The 18,520-nt window shown below is 38.8% G+C and overlaps 1 protein-coding gene across 1 annotated transcript; it reads right to left on the bottom strand.

Annotated features, from left to right (window-relative positions):
* Positions 1-1,158: 1,158 nt before the first annotated feature.
* LOC139949755 (perivitellin-2 31 kDa subunit-like) lies at positions 1,159-18,313 on the bottom strand. Its single transcript, XM_071948290.1, has 3 exons — positions 18,126-18,313; positions 5,920-6,023; positions 1,159-4,559 (listed from the first exon to the last, which is right to left on the bottom strand). The coding sequence occupies exons 2-3, from the start codon at positions 5,937-5,939 to the stop codon at positions 3,734-3,736; spliced, it is 846 nt and encodes a 281-aa protein (XP_071804391.1). The 5' UTR covers positions 5,940-6,023; positions 18,126-18,313; the 3' UTR covers positions 1,159-3,733.
* Positions 18,314-18,520: the final 207 nt, after the last annotated feature.

Genomic DNA, 18,520 nt, shown 5'->3' with positions numbered 1-18,520 from the left:
AAAGATCGTACACGAAAGCTGGTGACATGACTTTCACATCTACCGCGGCTCGTCTTCGTGAACCGCCGTCTTTGTCTGTATTCAAGCGGAAATTGAAAACTCATTTGTTTCTGTGATTCGCTGTTTTCTTTGTTCCTCTTCTTTGTTAAGAGATCCGTTCTTCGTGAGGGCGCAATAGAAATGCTTGTGTATTATTATTATTAATTTGTACCCACGGTTGTGACATGTGATATTGATTATCAATTATTCCAAATTATTACATTATTGCAATCAGAATATAAAAAAAGGCTCGTCCAAAAATATATACAATTTGTTGGAGGTAAACAAATCCCTACAAATGATGTTACAAATTGTCAGTTTTTAAAATGTGTCACAATCTTAAGCCATCTTTTGGCACAGCTTTGACACCCTGCCTTGGAATTGACATGACCATGAGTCGGTTCAATGCCGGGCCAATGGTGCGCCGCTACACAACCAGTATTGGCCCAGAAAAGGTTTTCTATACCAGTTTGCCGAAATTGTGTGCCGCTACAAAACCAGTAGACAAATGTCAGTAAGTAAAACTTTCATTATCAGACGAAAATTGAACTCGTCAGTTTTTCGATAATCTCATAAACGTTACAACGAGTTTATACAACTTAATATATTATAATTGGATAATAGAACTAGCCGTTGCAAACAATTTACCACCCAAAGGGACGTATTGGTGGGCATAAGCAGGTGTTTTTCATTCGCGTTCAAGTATCTTATGCCATTTAGCTGATATGTATTTTGATTTACTTTAGTTGCAGTTTCGGACGATATATTAAAATAAATGCCTTTGAGGTAAAATAAATAAGGAGAAAAGAAGAAAACTACTAAGCCGACTTGATATTTAAAAAGGAATTACATGCAAGTTATTGACTTTGACGGTACCGGCATTTTGAGAAACCGAATAGTACTAATTTATTTTTATTTGGTGCTTAAATTTTGATTGGTTTTACATACAGCACTCTAAAAAATGTGTTTTCATTAACACCTGTATTCTTCATCTATTTATTGTTTTTTTTTATCATGGACAACTAAACTTAATTGTAATGTACTTTATAATTGCAAAGTAATTTCAGATAAGTTTAATTTATTTTATATGTGTTTTACATTTTTATTGTAGTAACCTATTTGTTTTATCCCGATACGATGGCGACACTCCCCAGCGAACAAGTTAAACGAATTATACAGAATTGTTTTTGTTTTCTTTGCTAACAAATAGTTGCGGGCAGTGACACCCATCAAACATACTGTATTGGCCCGATACATGGCGAGTACCGTAATAGTACTGTGTTTTGTATTGGCTGTTACTGATCGAAGGTTGGCTAATTTACATTTGCACATATCTGCCCAGTACAATAGACCCTTCCCATGAAATATGTAAATTGCACATAGCGCGTGCGCACTAACGTTTTGGTTGGCAAAATGAGGGAACATCGCGCTGTTTTGTACACGGCTAATGGGTGCGTGACGCAGACGCAATTGCGCGTCTGCTTAGTGCACAACTCTATGGCATTTGCCAACCAACAGTGTATGTACGCATGCGTGAATGTGATTAGCATATTTCATGGGAAGGGTCCATTGCCATAACTCACCCAAGTACAGTCCCAATAACGTTTATGCCGATGCTGGCACTGTATACAGCCATACATCACCATTGGTCCAGAATTGGCCTGTTATCTGTCCAGATATGGTTCACTGCTGGCAGAATTGGTTGGCCCAGCATGCAATACTCTTTGCACATTGGCATTTAATTGGCCCAGGTTTACATTAAGCACCCAGTACAGACCCATGAATATTGCTCGTGCCGATGCTGGCACTTCTGTATTGGACTATTATAGCTTGCCACTTTTTGGCACAGAATAAATTGGCCAGCTACTGGCCAAATGCCCCACAGCTGGCAGAAGGTTGGCCAACATACTTTTTGCACATCGGCACTTAATCAGCCCATTACAGTTGTCATAACTCACGCATTACAGGCCCAGTAACGTTCAATGATGATGGCACATATTCGGCCAACACAGTATGCCACTTGGCCCAGAATTGGCCCGTTATTGGCCAGATTATTCAATGACATGTGTAATTAGTACATTAATTAGTTATATCTGATAGATGGTAAGCTTAATATGCATCGGTGATGAGGAATATTCGTTTTGGTTTGTACCCTCCAAAATATTAAATCTATAACTAATTGGACCCTTAAATACACGTGATTCTATTACTAGATAAGCACACATTACAAACTGCCTACAGCCAGAAAAGGTTTGCCAAAAATGGTGTGCCGCTACAAAACCAGTATTGGCCCATTCACTTGGTTTCCACCATTTTGTACGAAATGGTGTGCCTTCTCACACGTTTTTTTACTCAGGTTGGATTCGAACCCAAAACCTTTGCAACTGTAAATGATTAAGACCTTTCACTTTTCGGTAATGCATTTATTTGATCGTTTATTAGTAAAGCAAACTTTAACACTAAACAATATTAACTCATTTTAATAAAGTGGGCGTTTTACTACTAATTTGAGCATAATATTGCGTAAAAACCATTCTATCAAAACGCGTCGTCCTAAAAGCTGTCTCGCTGGGGCCAGCAGTCTTGCAAGAACACCGCCCGTGTCGCAAGATTCTTGTAAAAAAACAAAGTAATATGATAACAATGCGAATCAAAGTCGAAGCCTATTCACAAATGGAGTATAATAATTTTGCAAGTTTCTTAAAGTTGTAACAAGTAAGCGCAAAATTTAAAATGGACCGAAAACCCAATCAAACCAATAATTAAATGTGTGTGATCTAAATGAAAGGATTTCGGAGACACTAGATGGCAGCAGACTGATTTGACGTTGCAAAAGAAAGGTCTATTCTCACTCAAGTATGTATCCGATGAAAATTTACCTGGTATGTCTGCTGCCACCTAGCGTTCCAAAATATCCCGTTTGGTATATACTTTGGAGAATGAATCAAATCAGAAATCTATAGTGAAGAAACACGCGCAGGGTATACGTTGAATGCAGTATAAGAGGATTTGAGTACTTTTTCAAAATGTCCATAGATTTACACTAAACTTACAGGGTTTGAAGATAATGATAGTGGAAAGCTTCCCTTCAAATATTACTTACTGAGGTGCTGTAGTTTTTGAGAAATGAGTAAAAAAATGTAATGAAAATAGGTTTGTGAATGATTTAAATAATTTTCGTCTCATGAGACGAAAATTATTTTCATGACATTGTTTTACTCATTTCCCAAAAACTACAACACCTCAGCACGTAATATTTTCAAGGAAGCTTTCTATTATAATTATCTTCAAACTGTGTAAGTTTAGTGTAAATCTGTGGACATTGTGTTTTTTGTCCTACAAAAGTTACATGGACCCTTTAAAATCGTAACATGTTTTTTTTTTCATTTCAATTCAGTTCTTAGACGTTTATTCCATACTCTTGCTGTAAAAATAATAGTACAATACAAGAATTGATCAGTTCACAGAAAGGTAACAATATCCAATATTAAGGTATCTTAAGACTACTACATTGTATGCGTTTGGCTATTACACTTATTTCAACAACCATGTGTTATTGTCGACTGTCAATTATGAGAGTGGTGCTTTCAATATGATCATCTGATGTGAACTGCAATGGAATGGAACTTGATTATTAAATTATTAATTCAGTGGTTTTGCTGAGACATCTTACAGAATTCCCCCAGACTCATTTCTAATCATCGTTCTCTTTCACAAAAATGTTGTCTGCAGCGTTGACCCCCCACACAGCAAGTGACAGGGATTCGACCTGCTTCAATGCCCCCGGTATGGTCTGCCACCCCGTACCTGTCGGTGTACAGGCAGATACTCCTTGACGATAGAAGATGTCATCGTCAGAATTAACTCCGTAGATCATATCCGAAGAACTGATGTACTTCAGCAGTCCACTTACGTGTGTCCAGCCAGACCCATTGGTATCCGAGTCAGGATCACCAAAAGTTCCTTCCCTGTAGTAAATGTTATCAGCGGAGTTGACGCCCCATACGCCCCCACTACCCACCGAGATTTGCTTCAACAATCCCCCGATTTGTAGCCACGAGTTACCGCGAACATTGCAGTTGGATGCCCCGATACGATGATAAATGTGATCCTCTGCGTTTACTCCCCAAACATGCCCCTTTTGACTGACACTGATGTGCTTTAACAATCCCTCTACTAACACCCAGCCCGTCCCGTCCGGTGTGCCAGCGGTTATGCCTTGTCGGTAGAAAATTGCATCGGCACTGTCCACACCCCATACTACATCACGCCCAACATCTACTTGTTTCAGTGCTCCTTCAACATGCACCCATGAGTCGCCTGTATTCGTTTCGTCGTCGTAGCTTCCCACCCTGTAAAAGATGTGGTCAATACTATTGACACCCCACATGCCAGCCCGACCGACCGATGCGTGCTTCAGTAACCCGGCAATGTGTCTCCAAGAACCCCCCTTGCAGGTGCAGAGACGTTCAGCGGAACTTGGGACGGCTCCCTGCATGACCAACAGCACCATCACCAAGCTAGTCAATATAAAACATTAAAACACCTGAAATAATTGAATCATTGATACAAAGTGTGTTTGTTTTTGACGGGAGTGCTGTATAAACTTGTTTAGAATTAAATGTAATGTTGATATTAAATTTTGTACACATTGTTTTCGATTAAAAAGCAGGGGTCGATTTCACAAAGAGTTAGGACTCGTCTTGTATCGAGTTAGGACGAGTAACTCGTCTTAACTTAGGATTAATTTTAAGTTCCGCATGCTACAGTGCAGGGTTGGGAATTGTCCTAAGTCCTAAGATTAGTCTTAAGTTAGGAAGAGTTTTGTGAGATCGACGGCAGGCCCCAGACTCAAGGTTTTGAAAAACTAGAAACACTTTTGCCGTACGTTGTAGCGTGCGTCAAAATGAAATTACTTTTGACGTCATGAGTGGGAGTTTGCTTTGTTAAAGGCAGTGGACACTATTGGTAATTACTTGAAATAATTATTAGCACGAAACCTTACTTGGTAACGAGTAATGGGGTGAGGTTGGTAATATAAAACATTGTGAGAAACGGCTCCCTCTGAAGTGGAGTAGTTTTCGAGAAAGAAGAAATTTCCATGAATTTGATTTCGAGACCTCAAGTTTTGAACTTGAGGTCTCGAAATCAACCATCCAAACGCACACAACTTCGTGTGACAAGGGTGTTTTTTCTTTCATTATTATGTCGCAACTTCGACGACCAATTGAGCTCAAATTTTCACAGGTTTGTTATTTCATGCATATGTTGAGATACACCAAGTGAGAAGACTGGTCTGTGACAATTACCAATAGTGTCCACTGTCTTTAAACCTCCATGCGAATCTTTCAGAAAAGCACTGGAAATTATTGTTTCTTTACACAGTAAAAGTCACTTTAAACTCGTAGTAAAATATGACTCAATTTCCTTATTGATTGAAAACATTTTAATGAAAAACTAATTGTGTAACATTGTTTTTGTGTAACATTGATACACACTGTCGTATCTGGTTTTTTTTGGCTCTATGTTTGTTGCTTTCCTTAGTTTTTCAAACTTGATTCATTGATCTGAACTTGCATTAATTTCACTTGGAGATTCGGAGTCAGTTCACAATTACTTGTACACATACATGTATTTCACATACAACAACGCCACAAATTATTGCACACACCATGATTCACTGCAGACGGTTGAAAGTGCAAGCTGACGCTACATCACTTTGGACCAATCAACACATCGGGAAAGCTTACGTCATTGTACGTTTATCCAATGACATCTTTTAACGTGGTAGACCAGTGTCTGAGAGACAGGGGACCAGTCTACGTGATTACCGTCCAATGCTGGCTTACATTTTATGGTGCCCGTTAAAATAAAACTTACCAACTTAGCAATCGTGCCATAGTTGAGCAACGTAGACTACCTCACGGTTCAATAGGGAATTTATGACCAAAGTGACGGGGTCCTGTTGTTTAGTCTGAGTACACCTGTGTGAAATAAAAATAAGATTCATGAAAAAAATAAATTATCATTAATTAAATAATTAGGGTAGATGGCCTTAGCTTCGATCCGAACCGGACTTTCTCAAGAGCTTATATTTTATATTTATGTTTTATGTTTGGTGGTTTATTTCGTAGATACAAAAACAACATTAAAACGAATGTACAGATTGCACTGGTTCAACACAAACAGCTTCTTTAAAAGTAGCTTAAAAGCACTTTGTTGTATATCAATCATTATGTTCCGAGGTTATGGAAAGTAAAAATGACCTTAATGTTGTGACGTCACACTTTGAGGCTTGTGATTTTAATACGCCAGTAATCTGCCGTTGAGCCTACACTGTAAAAAAAACTTTATTTTTTACAGGCAAGCCCCTCCCCCCCCCCAAAAAAAAAAAACCCAAACAAAAAACAATAAATAAATAAATAAATAAATAAATAAATAAATAAATAAATAAATAAATAAATAAATAAATAAATAAATAAATAAATAAATAAATAAATAAATAAATAAATAAATAAATAAATAAATAAATAAATAAATAAATAAATAAATAAATAAAGCGTTGAGGGCGCAAGACGTGCTTCAACATCGCTCCTGTTTATTTTGGTGAAATTGCGTTTTATCAGCCGTTTTTGGCAACGAGTGACAGTGACAGACGCTTCCCCTAGTAGGGTAGGTGACATACATCACATCTGGAGTGCAGTTTGAACAATATTGGTGGTTCTGAGGCCTGGGGCCTCAGAATTTCGTATTTGAGAAAGGCAGGGAAGACGGCCATTTTGAATCATGGGTCAGCTCAATAGGCCCAACACTGTGAGGTTTAACACAAGATCAATGGAAAGCCGCGTCAGGCCCGAAGAAATCCATACAGCTGTACAGAAAGAGCTTAAATCGGTCGCAACATTGAGATGCATTGCTGAACTAGAAAATGGCTGGTTTAACGTGTCCTTTGACAACGAGAAAGACTGTGTCCAACTTGCTAACAGAGGTATGATTCTCCAGAAGCAACTTATCCAATGTGAAAGGGCGAATATACAGAACAGTGCAATAATTTACATCAAGGTACCGTACGAGATGAGCGATCAGATAGTATTAAATGCTATCTCACCTTACGGCACAGTGGCCAACATCAGGAGACAACACCACAATTTCAGTGAAGATATAGAGACTGGTGTCCGAAGCTGTCTAGTAAAGAACTTAAAAAAAGCGGTACCAAGTTATGTGAAAGTCGGTGGGTTCACTTTACCAGTCCGATACAGAGGGCAGCAAAGAACGTGTAAGATATGTGAAGAACCCGGCCATCTTGCAAGAGACTGCCCAGCAAGAGGGAGATGTTTCGTATGCGGGAGTTATAGCCACCAAGCAAACTGGCATAGAACAAATGACAAGTACAACAATACGACGGATGAGTCTGACCAGGAAGACAACCGCGACACAGAAAGCACTCAGGTTATATATGTACCGAGGGAAAGACCAACAAACTCCGACCATGAAGAACAGAACCATGACGACGAGGACACAGCCACTACTGAAACCAAAGAAACTGAACCTGAACCTGAACCCCCAAAGGCTACCATGAACAAGAAATCCTTCGCTGAAGCTGCCTCCAAATCAGGTCAAACAAAAGAAAATGGAAAGTCAAGTCGTCTTCCATCATTTTGGGATGATGCTGTTGAAACAGGAAGTGTCAAAGTGGCACTCAAGGCAAAACCATCAAAATCGATGAAAAGAAAATCACCAGAAGAGAACCAGAGTATAAGCACAAGCAACAAGATGTCCAGAGATGACAGATATGAAGAGGAATCTGACATGGAAGAAGTACATAACCAGCGCTCCGAACAAGAAAACTCATCCGGACCCGAGTTAACATCCCAAGGGAAGCAATTTGAGATAAACACACCGGAAAGGAAAACTACAACAAAATACAGATCCAGAGACAGTCGTGAAGGAGTCAACGATGACGACGGTAAATCGGACAACTCTCCTATGGACGAGGATGAAACAGACCAAGATGGTTTCGTCGTTTACACTAGAGGAGGAGTACGAAGAAGAAGGAAAAAAAGAACCTCGTGGGTACGGAAAACAACGGACACACATTCTGACTCGCAACCATCTACAAGCAAGAGTAATGACAAGCAAGAACAAACCAGTCGGCCCAGTCAGCCAAGTACTCCAAGAGGAAGGGGAAGGGGGAGACCAGTTAAAAAAGTGTAAATACCCTCATCACCAACACGAACATGAACTGGTTTAATATACATTTACTGGTGTTTATGTCTCTATTATCCATTGCTTCACTAAATGTCAATGGATTAAGGAATGATCTGAAAAGAAATGTTATTTTTGATTTTTTATGTCGCCGGAAATAGTCTCATTTTCCTGCAAGAGACCCACAGTGAATTAAACGATGAAGTTGTGTGGGACAAGCAGTGGCAAGGCAAAATGTTCTTTAGTCATGGAAATAGACAATCTAGAGGAGTAGCAATTCTAACTTCTCACAAGGTCAGTCTAAATGTTACCAATATTACACGTGACGATGAAGGTAGATTTATTAAAGCTCAAGTTGACTGGAACAAAAATACATTTTGCATTGCTTCTATCTATGCCCCCAACCAGATTAACCAACGTACTAAGTTTTTCGATAATCTTAGCGACCAAATCACTAGTGTAGACGATTGGATTGTAGGAGGGGATTTTAACTGTAACCTTGATAATCCAATTAGAGATGGTAGTAAAATTGTTTTAACTAACGTACTTCAAGAAAAAGACCTGGTTGATTCCTGGCGTACCATTCATCCAGATAAAGAAGGTTACACCCATTATCATAAAGGTTGCAATCAAGCCAGTAGAATTGATTATCTGTTTATTTCGTCAAATCTATTGAATAATGTTAATGAGGTCTCTGTTATTCCCAGTGGTCTGTCTGATCATCAAGTTACAGGTCTTAAATTGTGTAATATTGACACCCCTCACGGCCAAGGCAGATGGATTTGCAATAATAGTCTGCTGAAAGACGAAGATTGCAACTTCAGGGTTGTTACCTTTTGGAGTTATTGGAGAACACAAAAGTATAATTATGACAAGGTGTCTGACTGGTGGGAAAGTGGCAAATTTAGAATAAAGGAAATTATTCGAGACTTTGGAAAAGAAAAAGCCTCTGATAAAAAACGTCACTTCGTTCACTTACAGAAACGCCATGCGTATTTACTGAGTAAGGGCTTAAACTGTGACACTGATGCTATTAATGAAATTGAAACTGAGCTTAAAACCTATGAGACTAATGAGTGGAAAAAATCCCAAATTAGAATCCGCAACACTGTAAAAGATGAAGGCGAAAAAGCTTCTAAATATTTCCTCAACCTGGAAAAGCAGCAAGTAAATAATGGGAAAATCGACAAATTACTCACCAACGATGGTAGTTATGCCAACCAGTCAGACACTATGTTGAACTGTGCCAATGTGTTCTATAGTAATTTATATAAGGCAGAGGAAATATCTCCTTTCCACCTAGAAGACATTATTTCCAAAATAGAAACCAAACAAATTCCTGAAGAGATTCAGTCTAACCTTGATTGTGAAATTACAGCCGACGAAGTTAGGAAAGCTATTTTTCAGATGAACAAAAATAAGTCCCCAGGGCAGGATGGTCTGACAGTAGAATTCTACCAAACCTATTGGGATGTTATTAGCACAGATTTGATTGATGTTTATAATGATTGTCTTAACAAAGGTACAATGTGTAACTCTATGAATTCCGCTTTGATTAGACTCTTTTATAAAAATGTGGGCGATAGATACGAATTGAAAAACTGGCGTCCCATTAGTCTGCTCAACGTGGATTATAAAATCCTGGCTAAAGTGATCACTAACAGATTGAAACTAATCATGCCCATTATTATCGGCGAAGAGCAAACTTGTGGGGTAACCTCTAGAAATATTCAAGAGAATATTATGCTTTTACGAGATGTTATTGATTTTGCTAACTGGAATAATTTACAAGCTTGTCTTCTAAGTATAGATCAAGAAAAAGCTTTCGATCGTATTAGCTGGGTTTATATGTTTACTGTTATGGTCAGAATGGGTATCCCACCGAAATTGATTAAGTGGATCAAAGTTCTTTACAGTAATCCTCATTGTAGTATTATCCTGAACAATTTTATTGGCACTCCCGTTAAGGTTGAACGAGGGATACGACAAGGGTGCCCATTATCTCCTTTGTTGTACTCCATTTGTGCGGAGGGGTTAGCCTCCCTAGTCAGAAGTAGTTGTAAACTTAAAGGTATTGTTACCCCTAATGGGGAATGCAGTGTTCGTTTAATCCAACATGCTGACGACACTAATATATTTGTTAGTGACAATAAGGAATTCGATGTAGTTCAGAACATTCTCAACGTGTATTGTAAAGGTAGCGGTTCTAAACTTAATGTTGATAAATCTAAAGGTCTTTGGTTAGGGAACTGGAGAAGTAGAAAAGATAGCCCTGGTAGTTTCAAATTTGTTAAGAAACTTAAAATTCTCGGTATCATATTTGGGACTGACATTACGCCTGAAGACAATTGGGGTCCCAGAATTAACAAAATTAGCTCTACCCTTGACAAATGGTCCAAACGTCACCTCAATTTAAAAGGTAAAGTAGTTATTGTGAACAATTTGATAGGAGCAGGGATTAACTATTTGGGAAGCGTGCTTGAATGTCCCAACTACTGGATCAAAAAGATGAATGATCTAATTTGGAAATTTTTTTGGAGTGGGAAAATGGAAAAATCAAGAGAAATACCATCATAGGTCCCCCAGAATTGGGGGGAATGGGCCTTTTGGATATTGAGAGTAAACTAATGAGTCTTAAGCTTCAATGGTTAGTTCGGTACCCATCCTCTGAAGGTAAATGGAAACTGTATTTTGATTACTGGTTGAAATGTGCCGGAGCAGACGATCATTTAGAATGGTACATATTTGCTAACATTCGTAAGAATCTTCAAATCACCCCGTTTTACCATGAACTTATCGTTGCTTTTAAGTACGCAGGAGGGAAGCTTTTATGCAACTTTACCAGCATTTGGGAAGCCATGGAAGTTCTACTGTGGAATAATGTCAAGGTTACTAGGGATGAATCACTTTTAAAGAGCCCTCTTCTAAAATCTGTGGGTTGTTATAATGTGGGTGATGTTGTCAGACACGGAGAACTGTTCTCCTTTCATGATATTGCCAGAGCATGTCAAATTAAACATATTAATGCTGGTAGAATTTTGAAGAGAATTGAAAAACACATAGATTATACGTTAATCAATGAGAAAAGAGAAGGACCGGCGGTGCACACAAGTAACTGGCTTGCCATTTGTGATCATCAAAGCAAAACTGTTCCTATTTGTGAAACTAATGTGAAGTCTAATTATATGAACTGCATAATGTGTAAATTTGTTTCTCCCAAGGTGCAAGTTAAATGGAAACACATTTTTCACCTAGGACAAGACTTACCTTGGGCTTCAGTTTGGATGAATAATTGGAAAAATAGGTTAATGGATCCGGATGACAAACAGTTTATGTACAAACTTAGACATAGAATTCTACCAACTAAAGACGTTTTGCTGAAAATAGGTGTCGTTAAAGAACTAACATGCCCGCTTTGTAACGTTAACAATGAAACTCACGAACATATCTTTATTTATTGTACCCACACGTGGGAGGCTTGGATCTTTGTGGAAAGACTGCTCAGAAAATATTCTGGTAACAAACACTATTACTTGAATGACTCTAATAGAATTCTTGGTTATAATTTAGAACCAGTTCAGGCTATTGTCGTAGCTAAACTGCTCAGACTGATCTGGAATATAAGATGCAAAAAGGTGTTCAACAGTTATTCCAGACCAGCAGAAATTGACATCATCATTCAGTTAAAAAAATCTTTGAAATACTTTCTCCGTATGGAAAAGCCCAGATTGAGCCCAGAATCTTTTGAAACTATTTACACTAGAAATAATGCGTTGTGTTTCACTGTTAATGATGATGTCAATTTCGATTACTAAATGCTTTTCTCACCAAAGGCCGTCACCGTGTTCCTTTTTATGACCTTTTTGTTTATTTATTTTTGTTTTATTAACCTTGATTGTCTAAAATAATTTCTACCCATTGTTTTTCTCGATCACCGTGATTAGGTCACGCTAAAATGTATATATAAATATTTATGTCTCTTGTTCTTGTTTGTATGTTATCAATTTTAATTTCTATGTATTAAAGTTATCTTTGAAATATTTTCTTCGAATGGAAAAGAACAGGTTAAAACCAGAACCATTCGAAAATTGCTATACGAGGAACAATGTTTGAGTTTCACCACTAAGGACGAAGTCAGTTTTAATTACTAATTGCCTGTTTTATCAAGGGCCAAGTTATTTTCCTTTGTCCCATATGTATCATGTTTTTCTAATTTTTGTTTTTGTTGTTGTCAGTATTGTTTTTTCCCGAACCACGTGATTCCCGAGTCACGCTAAATTGTAGATATTTGTATATATAATAGAGGTATTCATTTAACTATTTAATTATTTTGTTTATTGTTATTATTATTGTTATTTTCTGAGCTTCTGTTATTTACTGTGCCTGTTATATATTAGAAGTATTTACTGGAGTGTCTTTTGATAGTGTGTTTATTTGATGTATGCCTTTGCTGATGAATGTTGAATAAACGGAGTAATATAACTCCACATCAAGAGAAAAAAAAATAAATAAATAAATAAATAAATAAATAAATAAATAAATAAATAAATAAATAAATAAATAAATAAATAAATAAATAAATAAATAAATAAATAAATAAATAAATAAATAAATAAATAAATAAATAGCGTTGAGGGCGCACGGACGTGTTTCATGACCACGCTCTTAAATTAACGTGTTTTTCTGCCTTTATGGATTCCTGGGATCCACGGGATCAAGACATTTCTACAAAGTAAGTGATATAGACTTTATAGCCATTATCTGGTGTCTCTTCAAATAAAGACACGGCCTTTTTGTCTGTGTTTTTTGACATTCTGAGTTGGCAGTAGAGGTAGCCATCATGAACAACAGGGAATCGAACCACGGTGCATTGAAACGAACGAACACTATTCGTTTCAATACACGCCATTTGAAAGACGCCATTACCTCAGAAGAGATCTATTATGCAATCAACAAAGAACTCGGGACAATCAACACAATAAAATGTATTGCACCACTTGAATATGGTTGGTACAAAGTTACTTTCGACAACGAACAGCACTGTGAGAAAACAAGCACAACGAGACTCATGCTGAAAAAATCCTTGATACAGTGCGAGAGAGCAAATGTACAAAATTCAGCAGTCGTGTATGTTAAAGCTCCGTATGAGATGGCAGACAACATTGTAGTCACTGCTTTGACCTTCTATGGCACAGTTGCTAACATCCGTCGTCAACTTCATGACTTCGACGAGAATATTGAAACCGGCGTCAGGAGTTGCCTGATAAAGAACCTGAAAAGACCGATTCCCAGCTACATCAAGATTGGCGGCTTCACACTTCCAGTTAGGTATCGAGGTCAACAGAAGACGTGTAAAGTATGCAACGAACCAGGCCATTTTGCCCGTGATTGTCCACGTCGAGGCCGTTGCTTCATTTGCAATAGCAGTCAGCACAGAGCATCATGGCACGATGATGAAGAACAAGAGGAAGCCGAAACACCCATTGTTTTTGTACACAACAAGTATGTCAAGAGGAAAGCCGACAGCGAATCAGATGATAAATACGACAGTCAAAATGAAAACGATCAACCCACAGAAAACGACATGGAGGACCAACAAGATACTAACAACGGGGCAACAACGAGTAAGGACTCGACGAAGGAGCAACCGAGCAAGGAATCTGTACCCCGAAAGTCAACCTCGAAGAAGAAATCATTCGCTGAAGTCCTCACTCAACCTAAACCAATCCAAAGAAACCAGCGCACAGCAAACTCCAAGGAAAACACCACACGTCCCACTACACTCAAGAAGAACAAACCTCACAAGATGAGCTTTTGGGATGAGGTTATGCTGAAAGGCAATACTATGAAAAGGAAGTCACCTGGAGAAAGCAAGGGGACCAGCCCAATCAACAAGATGCGCAGAAATGAGAGATACGCAGATGAAACTGAAATGGATCAAGAAGAACCCCATCTCTCTGATCACCAACATTCTGATCAAGAAGAGTCACCATTAGATCCCAAACCAACTGAGAGAAAACAAGAAGACTCGCATCAAACCGGAAAGCAAACTCCACAGAAGGGTAGACAGGAGGAAGAGAACATGTCAGAGGTGGGTGATTCTCAAAGCGATGGACATGAGACTGACCAAGATGGTTTGTCATGTACACCAGATATGGTGTTCAGAGAACCAGAAAGAAGAGAACATCATGGCAGAGAAAATCAGCTGAAGTACCATCAGATTCACAACCGACAACGTCTCATCAACATGATACTTCAAGCCAGTCCAGTCAACAAAGCCAAGCTATACACAGAGGAAGAGGAAGGGGGAAGACCGACCGGAAAAGTATAACCCCTTTTGATTCCAATGAACTGGTTCAAACTTCTACTCCTTATGAGTTTTTTGTCAACTGCTTGTTAAAATGTTAACGGTTTACTTTTTACTGCGTAGAAAATTTAGTCTTTGTTTTTAGTCTTGTTTTTCTGCAGGAGACACACAGCGACCTCAATGATGAACACGATTGGAGTAGGCAGTGGCAGGGTAAAATGTATTTCAGTCACGGCAATAGACAGAGTAGAGGAGTAGCTATACTGACTTCCAACAAGATCAATCTTAACATCACCAACATTGTCACCGATGGTGAGGGAAGATGGATCAAAGCCCACATGGTATGGAATGATAATACATTTTACGTTGCCTCTGTTTACGCTCCCAATCAGATTTATGAACGTACCGAATTCTTTGATAATTTTAGCGATCAAATCACAAGTTTTGACAACTGGATTATTGGTGGAGATTTCAATTGTAATCTTGACAACAAACAAATAAGGGATGTAAGCAAAACGGTTTTAACCAATGTGTTACAAGAAAAAGATCTTATAGATTGTTTGCGCACTGTTCATCCTGACCAACATGGCTATACTCATTTACACAAAGGTTGCAAACAAGCTAATAGAATCGATTATATGTTTGTTTCTTTGAACCTCATCAACAATGTAAATGACGTCTCTCTAACTCCTTCGGTTTTTCAGACCATCAAATTATTGGGCTCAAATTAGATGATATTTACACTCCCCACGGCCAAGGTCGTTGGTTTTGCAACAACTCTCTGCTGCAAGACACTGAATGCACTTTTCGGATTACCAACCTTTGGGAATTTTTGAGAAGTAAAAAGGATAATTATAATTCCCTCACAGAATAGCCTTGATCAAGGCGCTACAGCCAGCCGCGATCTGCAAAATCCCAGTCCCCATCACTGAATTCCGCCAGCGCACCCCCATACATAACACAGTGCATATAATACGTATACAGCGTATGTACACACATACATACTGTACATGTACATGTACCATCTGTATACGGTACACTTACGGTACATGGGTACTTCCTGAGTAGCGCCTTGATGGTTTTGTATCTGCCAAAATTTAGGGCGGAGCTCATTATGGTAATGTTTACTAACAACCCGTTCTCATTGGTTGTTGGTTGACCTATAAACTCTCGCTGCGATGTCAATCACAACGTTCTGCAAGCACTCGCACACACGTGCTCGTCGACGTAATTGTAAACAAACCGTGGTTGTAGTTGCAATGGCGGCGGGCGAGGGAGAAATCCCTACTAGTAAAACAAAACAGTAAGTCGCTGGAAATCAGTGGTGTATAATTTGCAACACAACTACAGAAACTTTCAACAAAATATAACAACCGCGTTTAATGCATCAATCATGGGTTTAGAAATAGAAGGAAGAAAATTAGAACATGTGAAATGTGTTTGAGAAAGGTTAAAAAAGTATCCAGGTGTCATAGGTTTCCGGCAAGATGGCTACTTGGTAAGAATTCTTAGGTGTTGGGCATATGACAGTACAACACACCCCATCCCCTTGAAGCACAAACACAGACCAGATGAGATAAGAAACCCAGCTGTTTATTTTGTCTTAATGTAGACATTTATTATTTATTACGTTTCTCGCGGTAAATCAAAGTTGGGGATCGAAAATATGTGTTGTCGAAAACATACCAGACGGTAGAAGATGGCGTGTGGCTGAACATGTGGCTGAACAACAACTACAAGTAAAGTTCAATTTCACAAACTAACTCTTGCCATACTACTAGTACTACACTACAACGTCACACTTATAGTACAGCAGCTTTCAATTCAGGGACAAATCTACCAGCTACGTTGTAATTATGATGCTAGTCCTCGTGTTATAATGAAACACAAGACAACGGAAGTTGTTCGAAGTTGTTCAACACCATTACCGACCGGGCGAGTCTTGTCCGGCTCACCCGTCCGGCAGCGCATTCAGACCCCTTACAATCATAGCTAATATACACACCACGCTACCGACACTGCTATAAAAAGCACGTATTACAGTACATGTCCATACAGCTAGCGTACAGCGTACACACACACACACACACACACGCATGCATGCATGGACGTGGCATGATTGCTTGCAGTAATACGTCATTCTCAATCGCGCCTGTGATTGGCCAATGTTTAGAATGACACGCCCACATCATGAATACCCTTTTATCGGAATTCCGATAAAGCTTTACAAACCCATCAAGGCTGTTGTTTGAGCCACGTGTGCGAGGTTGGAAGTAGAAAGACACGACCGTACTCACGACTACGCTATACTGTTCTCGCTGTACAATGTATGGTAATGTACATTTGTGTATACACTGCATGCGTGTGCAGCGAACCGGGCCGGGGAACAGTACGTCAACAGCCTTGATCAAGGCTACTCACAGAATGGTGGGAAATGTGTAAATCTAACAAACGCTAGATATGTAAAATATTACACATTGATTGTGTAAACCTTACACTTTTATTACATGTAAGACTATTCCGCGTTACCCTTTTAATGGGTAAAAACTTTATTACCATAATAAAACTGATTTACCATAATAGCTGTGTAATTATTATTATTTTACCGTTTGTTTAGGTAAAATGTTTACTTGGATAGTTTGTAGTCGTACAAAATTACATCTTTTTACCGTAGTACGTACCCTTTTCCCGTCTGAACGTTTGAGTTTGTTCTAACACGACCCTAAGGCCCTACTGCCTGTTCGTGCTCGTCGAGCAAAAGTTAAAAGCATGGGGATTTTGCTCCTTGATGGACGTATTGAAAGGTGAGTTTCTCAAAAAAAATTGCGATCTTCAGTCATATACAGACACTGATGTGTGTCGTATTATTATTTGTTAGTTTTTACAACCATTTCGGCCTACATGTTTGCCATAAACTTGAACATGTCTGCAGCGCTATAGAGTGAGCATGTGTTGTAACGTGTTGCAACATGCTGTCTTGATCAGCACTATAGCGCTGTATACATCTTCAAGTTCATGGCAAACATGTAGGCCAAATTTTAATGGTTGTAAAACTAACAAAAAATAATACGACACGCATCAGTAGATATGGCTGTAGATCGTAACAACTTTTGAGAAACTCACTGTAACGGCGGATTTTAACTGCAACACGTTAAACACAATAACCACTGCTTGTGACTATTTTGCCGATTCCTTTGCTCATGTACATTTAATGCCCTTTATTTACCGCTTCACAGTGCATCACAATGCATCACAATGCATCACAATGCACAATCCATGTATACATCACGATTTATTTTTGAACGTGTAATTGGTGTCAATTACAATGTACGGTTCTCCCAGTTGTATTTCACGGTTATAAATGACATGAGCTATACGTTATAATATCAAACGAGATGAAACGGTTCCAAACAACAATCTAGGTTCGACAAACAAAGTACAAAACCAAAATGGCTCTTACGCAGTTAACTCCACCAAAGATTGACTCTGCAATCAGTTAAGATATCGTATGTCCCTTCCTTAATCCAATCAAATTTGCCTACAAACAAATCTCTGTTTAGCAACAAAATCTAACCTTTCTGATCCAGCTTTGATTCAGTGACGTATATCTGTCGGTAGACGGAAAAGGAGACCCAGTAGAGGACGTACGTCATGGACTTTGGTCGTGTGAATAAAACATGGTATGCATAATTCATGTTTGATGTCGGGTCAGATGTCAAATCGAAATCGAGGCAAAGAGGGTTAGGGTTAGGGTTAGGGTTAGGGTTAGGGTTAGGGTTAGGGTTAGGGTTAGGGTTAGGGTTAGGGTTAGGGTTAGGGAATGACCTGACCTAAATAAAAGTAAATGTTTTATTCATATCACGGTGATGACGTAGGGTCCTCTACTGGGTCTCCTTTTCCGTCTACCATATCGGTCTCCATTTTTCTGCTGCATGCCCGCCATCACGTGACCTTCCGGGCTAGTTTTAC

Source organism: Asterias amurensis, chromosome 17, assembly GCF_032118995.1.
Source record: "Asterias amurensis chromosome 17, ASM3211899v1".
Taxonomy (NCBI): domain Eukaryota; kingdom Metazoa; phylum Echinodermata; class Asteroidea; order Forcipulatida; family Asteriidae; genus Asterias; species Asterias amurensis.
Note: the sequence above shows the minus strand (reverse complement) of the source record. Positions and strands in the feature narration are given on the sequence as shown.

Bases quoted from the DNA above. Each gene is read 5' to 3' on its own strand.
- LOC139949755 (XM_071948290.1), bottom strand. From the start codon at position 5,939: ATGGCACGATTGCTAAGTTG. The intron at 4,560-5,919 runs GTAAGTTTTATT...TATATTGACTAG, and splicing joins ATGGCACGATTGCTAAGTTG to CTTGGTGATGGTGCTGTTGG.